Here is an 11733-nt window from a genome sequence, read left to right as displayed (position 1 = left end):
AGTTTACAGAGATAGGGAGTGTTGTAGGGGCTAGAGAATGTTACAGCGATCGGGAGGCTTGTATGGGCTGGAGGAGTTCACAGAGATGGGGAGGATTGTAGGGGCTGGAGGATGTTACAGAGATAGGGAGGATTGTAGGGGCTGGAGGATGTTACAGAGATAGGGAGGATTGTAGGGGCTGGAGGAGGTTACAGAGATGGGATTTGTTGTAGGTGCTGGAGGAGGTTACAGAGATAGGGAGGGTTGTAGGGGCTGGAGGAGGTTACAGAGATAGGGAGGGTTGTGGTGTCTGGAGGATATTACAAAGATAAGGAGAATTGTGTTGGCTGGAGGAGGTTACAGAGATGGGGAGGGATGTTGGGGCTAGAGGAGGTTACAGAGATCGGAAGGTTTGAAGGGGCTGGAGAAGGTGACAGAGATAAGGCAGGTTGTAGGGGCTGGAGGAGGTTACAGCGATAGGGAGGGTTGTAGGGACTAGAGGAGGTCACAGAGATTGGGAGGGTTGTAGGGACTGGAGGTGTTCACAGAGATGGGGAGGCTTGAGCTGCTGGAGGAGGTTACAGAGATGGGGATGGTTGTAGGGGCTGGAGGATGTTACAGAGATAGGGAGGGTTGCAGGTGCTGGAGGAAGTAACAGAGATAGGGATGGTTGTGGGTGTTCGAGGAGGTTACAGAGATGGGGAGTGTTGTAGGGGCTGGAGGAGGTTGAAGAGATAGTGAGGTTTGTAGGTGCTGGATGAGGTTACAGAGATAGGTAGGGTTGTAGCGGCTGCAGGAGTTTACAGAGATATGGAGTGTTTTAGTGTCGGGTGGAGGTTACAGAGATAGGGAGTTTTGTAGGGGTTGAGGAGGTTACAGATGGAGAGTGTTGTAGGGGCTGGAGGAGTTTACAGAGATAGGGAGTGTTGTAGAGGTTGGAGGAGTTTACAGAGACAGGGAATGTTGTAAGGGCTGGAGAAGTTTATTCTGATTGTACTTATGTCAGTGTGTTTGTATGTCTGTGTGGCTGTAAGATTTGCGTGGGAGAATTGGGTTTCTATTCATGGGTTCTGGCACCAGTACTGGGGAAACGGGGAGTATTGTAGGGGCTGGAGGAGATTACAGAGATAGGGAGGGTTGTAGGGGATGGAGGAGGTTACAGGGCTGGGGAGGGTTGTAGGGTCTGGAGGAGTTCACAGAGGTGGGGAGTTTTGTTGGGGCTCAAGGAGGTTACAGAGATAGGGAGGGTTGTAGGGGCTGGAGGAGGTTACAGAGATAGGAAGTGTTGTAGGGGCTGCAGGAAGTTACAGAGATAGTGAGGATTGTAGGGGCTGGAGGAAGTCACAGAGATGGGGAGGGTTGTAGGGTTGGAGGAGGTTATAGAGATAGGTAGGGTTGTAGGTGCAGGAGTAAGTTGGTGACATAGGGAGGTTTGTAGGTGCTGGAGGAGGTTACAGAAATAGGGAGGGTTGTAGGGGCTGGAGGAGGTTACAGAGATGGGGCGGGTTGTAGGGGATGGAGGAGCTTACAAAGATGGGGAATTTTGTTGGGCCTCGAGGAGGTTGGAGTGATAGGGATGGTTGTAGGTGCTGGAGGAGGTTACAGAGATAGGGAGGGTTTTAGGGTCTGGAGGTGTTTACGGAGATAGGGAGTGTTGTAGGGGCTGGAGGAGTTTACAGATGGAGAGTGTTGTAGGGGCTGGAGGAGGTTATAGAGATAGGTTGCGTTTTAGGGGCGGGTGGAATTTGGATGTTAGTGAGTGTTGTAGGTGTTGGAGGAGGTTACAGAGATAGGGATTGTTTTAGGGGCTGGAGTAGGTTACAGAGATGGGGAGGGCTGTAGGTGCTCGAGGTGGTTACAGAGATAGGGAGGGTGGTAGGTGCTTGAGGAGGTTACAGAGTTAGGAAGAGTTGTAGGTGCTGGAGTAGGTTACAGAGATAGGGAGGGCTTTTGGAGTCTGGGGGTTGTTATATAGATAGGGTTGTTTGTAGGGGTCTGGAGGATGTTACAGAGATTGGGAGAGTTGTAGGGGCTTGAGGAGGTTACAGATATAACGAGGGTTTTATGGGTTGGAGGTTATTACAGAGTTAGGGAGGGTTGTAGGTGCTGGAGGAGGTTTCAGAGATAGGGAGGGTTGTAGGGGCTGGAGGAAGGTTCAGAGATAGGGAGGAGGTGAGGAGGCCATGGAAGGATTTGAAAAGCAGGACGGGGATTATAAAATCGATGTGTTGCCCGACCAGGAGCCAATGTAGATCAGCGAGCAACAGGGGCTGCTGGGTACACGAGACTTTGTGTGTGTTAAGACACGGGGACAGCAGATTTTTGGATGTGTTTAAGTTTACGGAAGGAGAAATCTTTGGAATTCTCTCCCCCAGAGAGCTGTGGATGCTCCATAGCTGAATCCATTCAAGACAGAGATGGATAGATTTTTGGGCGCTAAGCGATAAGGAGAGAAAGCGGAGTCGAGGTCGAGTATCAGCCATGATCGTATAGAATGGGGGAGGGAGGCTCGAGGGGCGGAATGGCCTCCTCCTGCTCCTATTTCTGACATCCCTGTGAGGAAGGCAGATTGCCGAGAGGAATGTTGGAATAGTTACAGTCTGGAGGCAGCGAGGGGATGGATGTGGGATTCTGCACGTTCCAAAAGAGATGTAGCAAAAAAAGAATCCAAATGCAACACAACTTGACAATCAATCTTTATTGGGAACTTGCAACATTTTCCTTTCCCTCATTGCAGGTAGTTTCAGGGTTAGGATTCTCCGCTCAGTTTTCAGCCATGACCCTTTGGATCCAGTTGTTGTAGTTACAAACTTTCACAAAGACGCTGGGATGATCCTCCATAGCACAGTCGTATCCCCAGGAAGTAATGCCTTGTAGCTCCCCATTACAGACCACAGGTCCCCCTGAGTCTCCCTGCAGCAAAAAAGACATGGAGTGTAATTCGGAGTGAGATAGACAAAGTGATAATCGGATGGTCATCCGTAGCTCCCCCGGGATCCCGGTGTGGGACCCGAGCTCGCTGGGTGGTACTCTGTCCGCACAATCAGGAGGTTACGGGTCTGAGTACCAGTCCAGAGCCCCAAAGGACAAGGCTCAGTGCTTAGGGAGTGCTGCACTGTCGGAGGGTTAGTACTGAGGGAGTGCTGCACTGTCAGAGGGTCAGTACTGAGGGAGCGCTGCACTGTCGGAGGGTCAGTGCTGAGGGAGTGCTGCACTGTCGGAGGGTCAGTGCTGAGGGAGCGCTGCACTGTCGGAGGGTCAGTGCTGAGGGAGTGCTGCACTGTCGGAGGGTCAGTACTGAGGGAGTGCTGCACTGTCGGAGGGTCAGTGCTGAGGGAGCGCTGCACTGTCGGAGGGTCAGTACTGAGGGAGTGCTGCACTGTTGGAGGGTCAGTACTGAGGGAGTGCTGCACTGTCGGAGGGTCAGTACTGAGGGAGCGCTGCACTGTTGGAGGGTCAGTGCTCAGGGAGTGCTGCACTGTTGGAGGGTCAGTACTGAGGGAGTGCTGCAAGGTTGGAGAGTCATTATTGTGTAAGTGCTGCACTGTTAGCTGGTCAATACTGAGGGAGCAATGCACAGTCAGAGGGTCAGTACTGAGGGAGCGCTGCACTGTCGGAGAGTCAGTACTGAGGGAGTGCTGCACTGTCAGAGGGTCAGCACTGAGGGAGTGCTGCACTGTCGGAGGGTCATTACCGAGTGAGCGCTGCACTGTCGGAGGGTCAGTACTGAAGGAGTGCTGCACTGTCAGAGGGTCATACTGAGGGAGTGCTTTACTGTCAGAAGGATAAACGGGCGAAATAGCCTCCTTCTGCTTCTACGCACCCTCAAATTCAGACATTCCCCATCCCTCAGGTAGAGGTAACCTCTGTCTCTCAGCTTGAGACACTTCCTATTGCTCGTGGTTTGATGCATTCGGTCTCACCCTGTTGGGCCACTCTTACCTGGCATGTGCTCTGACCTCCCTCCCAGTATCCTGAGCAGAACATGTTGTCCGTGAAGTAGGGTGGATAAGCTTTGCGGCAATCAGCATCAGGCAGGATGGGCTGATTCAGGCACTGTAGGACTTCGGGATATTGTACTGAAGGGAAAAGAAATGAGTCAGCACAGTCCGATCCAAACGTGACTCTCCTCCCCCCAATTGCAAGCGACTTAATCAATAGTCTTGCTTACTGAGTGTTGTGTACAGAGCTCTGGTTAAAGCATACACTGGGCATTGAATCCAGGTCTGCTCGCCAAGACACAAAGAGATGTTGGGTTACTGTAGTCAGGATGGTGAAGAACCTCGTGGCCAGGAGAAGGAGAGCTCAATATGAAACACTGGTGGCCGTCTAGAGAACTAACAATGTGCAATTGGCAGTGGAACATCCCTTGAGGTAGAAGGGATTAAATTGACAGGCATTTGCCAATCGGCAATTGAACTCTGAATGAGCTCAGCATTTCGATCAATGAGAGGTTGCCCTGTTAAAGGGACAGGCCAACTTAATCAGCAGCAGAATAACTCATTGTGCCCATGTGTAGACTGCTATTAACACCACCTTAATAACAACAGCATACTTGAATTTATATAGAACTGTTAACTTTATAAAACATCCCAAGCTGCTTCATAAGAGCATGAACAAGCTAAATTTGGCATCGGGCTACAGAAGGAGATATTAGGGACAGATGACCCAAAGCTCAGTTGAAGGGGTCCGTTTTAAGGAGTATTTTAAAGGGGGAGAACGAGAGAGAGGCGGAGAGGTTTAGGGAGGGAATTCCAGAGATTAGGGCCCCCAGGCAGCTGAAGGCACGGCCGCCAATGGTGGAGCGATGGGAATCGGGGGATGCTCAAGAAGGCGGAATTGGAGGAGAGCAGAGATCTCGGCGGATTGTTGGGGTTGGAGGAGGTTACAGAGAAAGGGAGGGTTGTAGGGGTTGGAGGAGGTTACAGAGAAATGGAGGGTTGTAGGGGCTGGAGGAGGTTACAGGGATAGGGAGGGCTGTAGGGGTTGGAGGAGGTTACACAGATAGGGAGGGTTGTAGGGGCTGGAGGAGGTTACAGAGAAAGAGAAAGTTGTAGGGGCTGGAGGAGGTTGCAGAGATAGGGAGGGTTGTAGGGGCTGGAGGAGGTTACAGAGATAGGGAGGGTTGTAGGGGCTGGAGCAGGTTACAGAAATAGGGAGGATTGTACGGGCTGGAGGAGGTTACAGAAATGCGGATGTAGTGGCTGGAGGAGGTTACAGAGATAGGGAGGGTGGTAGGGGCTGGAGGAGGTTACAGAGATAGGGAGGGTTGATGGGGCTGGAGGAGGTTACAGAGATAGGGAGTGTGGTAGGGCCTGGAGGAGGTTACAAAAGATCAGGATGGTTGTAAGGGCTGGAGGAGGTTACAAAGATAGGGAGGGAAAAGCCATGGAGGGATTCAAAAACAAAGGTGTTGTTGGGAGGGTTGTAGCGGCTGGAGGAGGCTACGGATATAGGGAGTGTGGTAGGGGCTGGAGGAGGTTACAGAAATAGGTAGGGTTGTAGGGGCTTGAGGAGGTTATTGAAATGGGGATGTAGTGGCTGGAGGAGGTTACAGAGATAGGGAGGGTGGTAGGGGCTGGAGGAGATTACAGAGATAGGGAGGGTTGTTGGGGTTGGAGGAGGTTACGGTGATAGGGAGTGTGGTAGGTGCTGGAGGAGGTTACAGAGATCAGGATGGTTGTAGGGGCTTGAGGAGGTTACAGAGATGGTGTTGTAGGGGCTGGAGGCGATTACAGAGATAGGGTTGTAGGCATGGAGGAGGTTACAGAGATCAGGATGGTTGTAGGGGCTGGAGGAGATTACAAAGATAGGGAGGGAAAAGCCATGGAGGGATTTAAAAACAAAGGTGTTGTTGCTAAAATCAAGCTTAATTGGTTCTGGGTGTTGGGCTGTGAGCACAGGTTTTGGGACAAATGTGGAGAGACTGGAGAAGCTGGGATTGTTCTCCTTAGAGCAGAGAAGGTTAAGGGGGAGATTGAATTGAGATGTTCAAAATCATGAGGGGTTTGGATAGAGTCAATCAGGAGAAAGTGTTTCCAGCGGCAGGAGGGTCGGTAACCAGAGGGACACAGATTGAAGAGAATCGGGAAAAGAACCAGAGGGGGAGATGAGGAGAATTATTTTTTTTGACACAGCGAGTTGTTGTGATCTGGAAGGCGCTGCCTGAAAGGGCGGTGGAAGCAGATTCAATAGGAACTTTCCAAAGGGGGAATTGGAGAAATACTTGAAGGGAGGGAAATTATAGGGCTATGTGGGAAAGAGCAGGGGGAGAGTGGGGACTCATTAGATAGATCCTTCAAAGAGCCGGCACATTTCTAGTAAATCTCTGCAATTGTCTCCAAAGCTGGGACAGGTCTCCAGGGAGCAGTGATGACTACATTTCAGTTATGCCTGGAAAGTGAAGTATTATTGCTTGATCGCACATTCCAACACCCCCCACTGCCCTCCCACCCACCATCCCCTCAAACCAGCGCAGTATTCATTCAGGTTCTAACCAACAGCCCCCAACCCCAACTCGCCTTCCCGCTCCCCCCTCCACCAACCCCTCACCACCCCGGCCCTCCTTACCTCCGTTAATCACGAGATTCCCCCAGCCAGAGGTGATGCATCCAGTCCCGGCTGTGGCACACTGGCTGGGCAGAGGGATGGGTCTGACGTACCGGTCGAATTTGGCGGGCCAGGCGAGTTTGAGCAGCATGATGTCGTTGTTGAAGTTCATGTGGTCGAACCTGGGGTGCACGATGGCCGAGGCCACTTGGATTCGCTGCTCCGTCCCCTCGGGGTGAGAGAGGTTGTGTTCGCCCAGATGCGCCACGAGGATGCTGGCCCTGGGCAATCAGAGGAGAAGTGCTCAACACTGTCATTTCCCCACTTCCTGTTTCCCGGAAGTCGTCGAATGGTTATCGCGCAGCTGGAGGCCATTCAGCCTGTCGTGTCCCTGTCTGCTCTCTGAAAGAGCAACTCACCTAAACCCATTCCCCCTGTCCTTTCCCCGTAACCCTGCAAATGTTTCCCCTTCGGATAACAACCTGATTCCCTTTCGAAAGCCTCGATTGAACCTGCCTCCCTCAAACTCTCGGGCAGTGCATTCCAGATCCTAGCCACTCGCAGGGTGAAATAGTTTCTCCTCATGTCTCCGTTGCTTCTTTTACTAATCCCCTTAAATCTGTGCCCCTCTGGTTCTCGATCCTTCCCCCCAATGGGAACGGTTTCTCCCTCTCTACCCAGTCCAGAACCCTCGTGATTTTGAACCCCTCTATCAAACCTCCTCTCGACCTTCTCTTCTCCAAGGAGAGACATACATACAAACATACACAAACATACAAACATACACAAACATACAAACATACACAAACATACATACAAGCATACATATTCCCCAAGGAGAACAGTCCCAGCTCCTCCACTCTCTCCACATTAACTGAAGTTCCTCATCCCTGGATCCATTCTCATGAATCCTTACTGCTCTCTCTCTATTCCCTTCACATCCTTCCTAAAGTGTGGTGCCCAGAGCTGGACACAATCCTCCAGCTGAGGCTGAAGCCCGTGTTTTGTATCTGCTGCTCCTCTTTGGCTTGCTCCTTCCTTTCACTTTGACCCCTGTTTTAATCATTAATTTTGGGTCCTTCTTGCCAACAAGAATAAGAAAAGAATGTAGAGGAGGCCAGTGTCAAACTGCCCCCTCACTACCCGGGCATTAGTCATCTGGAGTTTAGCCTTTTTCTGGAGGTTTTTGGGGGATGATGAAGTTTCTATATAGCGTTTTTGGAGGGTGAGTGCACATATTGTGATACAGAAAGTATGAGAAATGTCTGCAAGAGAACCCTTATTACTCCATCATTGTTTATATGTGTGCGCTGTAAGATTGTATGCTTGGACATCTGTATGTTCATGTTTTTGTTTCTGTATCATTCAGTGTTGATCTGTGTATGATTGTATATGTTTGTATGTATGTTTGTCTATGTTTGTATGTTTGTGTGTGTTTGTGTGTGTTTGTGAGTGTTCGTATGTTTGTGTATGCTTGTATGTATGTTTGTGTGTATTCGTGTGTTTTTGTATGTATGTTTGTGTATATTTGTGTATGTTTGTATGTATGTTTGTATGTATGTTTGTATGTTTGTGTATGCTTGTATGTATGTTTGAGTGTGTGTGTATGTTTGTGTATGTTTTCATGTAAGCATGCTTGTGTATGTTTGTGGGTCATTGTATGTTTATGTATGTCTGTGTATGAATGTATGTATGTTTGTGAGTGTTGGTATGTTTATGCATGTTTGTGTATGTTTGTATGTATGTTTGTGAGTGTTTGTATGTTTATGTATGTTTGTGTATGTTTGTATGTATGTTTGTGGACATTTGTATGTTTGTGTATGTTTGTATGTATGTTTGTGTATGTTTGTATGTTTGTGTATGTTTGTATGTTTGTGTATGTTTGTATGTTTGTGTATATTTTTATGTTTGCTTGTTGCTGTGATCATCTCTGGACTTACGGTTGGTAACAATGAGCAGCTGACACTATCCACCGGTCGTTTATCAGGGAGCCCCCACACCAGCGATTCCCATTATAGGTCAGAAAAACCTGCCAGGGCATAGAGTGAGGATAACAATTCTGGCCGTTAATGATCTTCACATTCGCAGGAGCAGCAGCTGAGTAATGAAAAATACAGAGAGTGAGGGTCATCATCTGATTGCACACACGCACCCACAGTCACACACACACACTTACACACAATCACACACAACCACACACACACTTACGCAGTCACACACTCATACACGCTTACACAAAATCACACACACACTTACGCAGTCACACACACATACACGCTTACACACATTCACACACGCACAAACACACACACTTACTTACACACACACGCGCCCAAATACATATGCACACAAATACACGCGCACAGAAATACACACGCACACAAATACACACAGTCACACACACCCACAGTCACACACACCCACACACAAAAACACACTTACACTCAGCCACACAATCACACACACACACAAATACACACTCCCACACCTGTACATGTACACATACACACTCAGACACAAACACACAAAAACTTTCAATCAAACACATAAACACGCTTGCATATGCACACACTCAGACACTTAGCAACAACAACATCTTACGTTTCTATAGTGCCTTTAACATAATGAAACAGCTTCACAGGGTTGATTATCAATCAAAGTATCTCGCTGAGTCACATAAAGAGACATCAGGGACAGGCAGCCAAAGGTTTAGTCAAAACGATTGGATTTTAAGAGCGTTTTAAAGGGGGAAGGAGAGAGTGAGAAAGAGAGACAGAGAGAGGTGGAGAGGTTTAGGGAGGGATTTTCAGGGCTCAGGGCCCCAGGCAGCTGATGGCACGGCTGCCAATGGTGCAGCGATGGGAATCGGGGGATGGTCAAGAGGCCGGAATTGGAGGAGAGCAGAGATCTCAGAGGGTTGTAGGGACTGGAGGAGGTTACAGAAATAGGGAGGGTTGTAGGCGCTGGAGGAGGTTACAGAGGTAGGGAGAGTTGTAGAGGCAGGAGGAGGTTACAGAGGTAGGGACAATTGTAGGGGCTGGAGGAGGTTACAGAGATAGGTAGTGTTCTAGGTGCTGGAGGAGGTTACAGAGATAGGGAGGGTTGTAGGGGCTGGAGGAGGTTACAGAGATAGGGAGCGTTGTAGGGGCTGGAGGAGGTTACAGGGATAGTGAGGGTTGTAGGCGCTGGAGGTGGTTACAGAGATACGGAGGATTGTATGCGCTGGAGGTGGTTACAGAGATAGGGAGCGTTGTAGGGGCTGGAGGAGGTTACAGAGATAGGGAGGGTTGTAGGGGCTGGTAGAATTTTAAAATCAATATGTTGCTAACCAGGAGCCAATGCTGGTCAGCGAGCACCAGAGATGATAGTTGAGTGGGACTCAGTGCGAGTTAAGGCACGGGCAGCAGAGGTTCGGATGACCTCAAGTTTACGGAGGGTGGAACGTGGGAGAACAGTCAGGGATTTGTCAGAATAGTCGCATCAGGGGGCAATGCTGGATTGGATGAGGGTTTCAGCAGTAGATGAGATGAGAGGAGACGGGGTCGGGGTGAAGCTGGGCAATGTTGCGGAGGTGGAAATAGGAATGGTTTGACATTGAGCAAATCTGGGTGTCAAATGTGACCCCGAGGTTACAAGCTGACAGGTTCAGTCTCAGCCTGTTGCCAGGGAAAGGAATGGGGATGGGTAGCCAGGGAGAGGAGACATTGCCAGACAAGCAGCCACGCTTGTGGACCCCCACACACACATTTCAGTATATCTGTGATCATACCTGCTGCTCCCAGGAGCAGGGTGAAGAGGAAAGCCTGCATCTTACAGCTTATCCCAGCGCAGGGAATGATCCCAGTGAAGCCCCTGTCCTTTATATATGTGGCATAAAGTGACAGTCCCAGCAATCGGACGTGGCTAATCATGAATCAGCTTCAAGACATCATTTGAGAAGCGAATTCTAGAGGAGAGACGCCTTAGCTGTTGACCTCAGGTCTATATTGATACGTTGTCCAGGCACAAACCCTGAATCAATCACCATTACTGGACAATCAATCACCATTACTGGACAATCAATCTCCATTACTGAACAATCAATCACCATTACTGGACACTCAATCACCATTACTGGACAATCAATCACCATTACTGGACAATCAATCACCATTACTGGACAATCAATCTCCATTACTGAACAATCAATCACCATTACTGGACACTCAATCACCATTACTGGACAATCAATCACCATTACTGGACAATCAATCTCCATTACTCGACACGTCCACCCTACACGCCAATTACGACAGAAACTTGCATTCCGATAGCGTCTTGGACAAAGTAAAACGTCCCCCCACCACTGAGGTGCTTCGCGGGGATGTGATGAGGCAAAAAGGTGCAGCCCACAAGGGATGGAGGGTCCCTGTGTGACACATCTACCGTGAGTGTCCGCAGCTCGAGGAACTCCAGCTCGGAGACTAATGAGCTGGAGTCCGGGCTTTGGACTCTGCGATGCATCTAGGGTTCAGGAGGTGGAGAGGTGTGGACACCTGGATTGAGTTGTCCCCAGAGGCGGTCACAGCCCTTAGGCTGGAGTCCTCTGATTGTACTTATGTCAGTATGTTTGTATGACTGTGTGGCTGTAAGATTTGTGTGGGAGAATTGGGTTTCTATTTATGGGGTCTGGCACCAGTACTGGCGAAACGGGGAGGGTTGTAGGGGCTGGAGGAGGTCAAGGAGATGGGGGTGGTTGTAAGGGCTGGACGAGGTTACAAAGTTAGTGAGTGTTGTAGGGGCTGGAAGAGGTTACAGAGATATGGAGTGTTGTAGGGGCTGGAAGAGGTTACAGAGGTAGGGATTGTTGTAAGGCCTGGAGCAGGCTACAGAGATAGGGGGGTTGTAGGTGCTGCAGGAGGTCACAAAGATGGGGAGCGTTTTAGGGGCTGGAGGTGTTCACAGAGATGGGGAGGGTTGTAGGGGCTGGAGGAGGTTGAAGAGATAGGGAGGTTTGTAGGTGCTGGAGAAGGTTACAGAGATGGGGGTGGTTGTAAGGGCTGGACGAGGTTACAAAGTTAGTGAGTGTTGTAGGGGCTGGAAGAGGTTACAGAGATATGGAGTGTTGTAGGGGCTGGAGGAGGTTACAGAGGTAGGGATTGTTGTAAGGCCTGGAGCAGGCTACAGAGATAGGGGGGGTTGTAGGTGCTGCAGGAGGTCACAAAG

The 11733-nt window shown here is 49.8% G+C and overlaps 1 protein-coding gene across 1 annotated transcript; it reads right to left on the bottom strand.

Moving 5' to 3' along the window:
• Positions 1-2677: 2677 nt before the first annotated feature.
• Positions 2678-8662, bottom strand: LOC144671607 (trypsin-like). Its single transcript, XM_078533623.1, has 4 exons — positions 8469-8662; positions 6550-6809; positions 3922-4058; positions 2678-2892 (listed from the first exon to the last, which is right to left on the bottom strand). The coding sequence occupies exons 1-4, from the start codon at positions 8660-8662 to the stop codon at positions 2743-2745; spliced, it is 741 nt and encodes a 246-aa protein (XP_078389749.1). The 3' UTR covers positions 2678-2742.
• Positions 8663-11733: the final 3071 nt, after the last annotated feature.

Source organism: Cetorhinus maximus, chromosome 33, assembly GCF_964194155.1.
Source record: "Cetorhinus maximus chromosome 33, sCetMax3.hap1.1, whole genome shotgun sequence".
Classification (NCBI taxonomy): domain Eukaryota; kingdom Metazoa; phylum Chordata; class Chondrichthyes; order Lamniformes; family Cetorhinidae; genus Cetorhinus; species Cetorhinus maximus.
The sequence above is the reverse complement of the archived record's forward strand: the minus strand, read 5'-3'. Positions and strand labels throughout refer to the sequence as shown.

Excerpts from the sequence above, each read along its gene's own strand:
- LOC144671607 (XM_078533623.1), bottom strand. The coding sequence starts at position 8,662 with ATGATGACCCTCACTCTCTGTATTTTTCATTACTCAGCTGCTGCTCCT. Across the intron at positions 4,059-6,549 it reads GAATCTCGTGATTAACGGAG|TACAATATCCCGAAGTCCTA; the intron begins GTAAGGAGGGCC and ends TTTTCCCTTCAG. Across the intron at positions 2,893-3,921 it reads GAGGTCAGAGCACATGCCAG|GGAGACTCAGGGGGACCTGT; the intron begins GTAAGAGTGGCC and ends TTTTTGCTGCAG.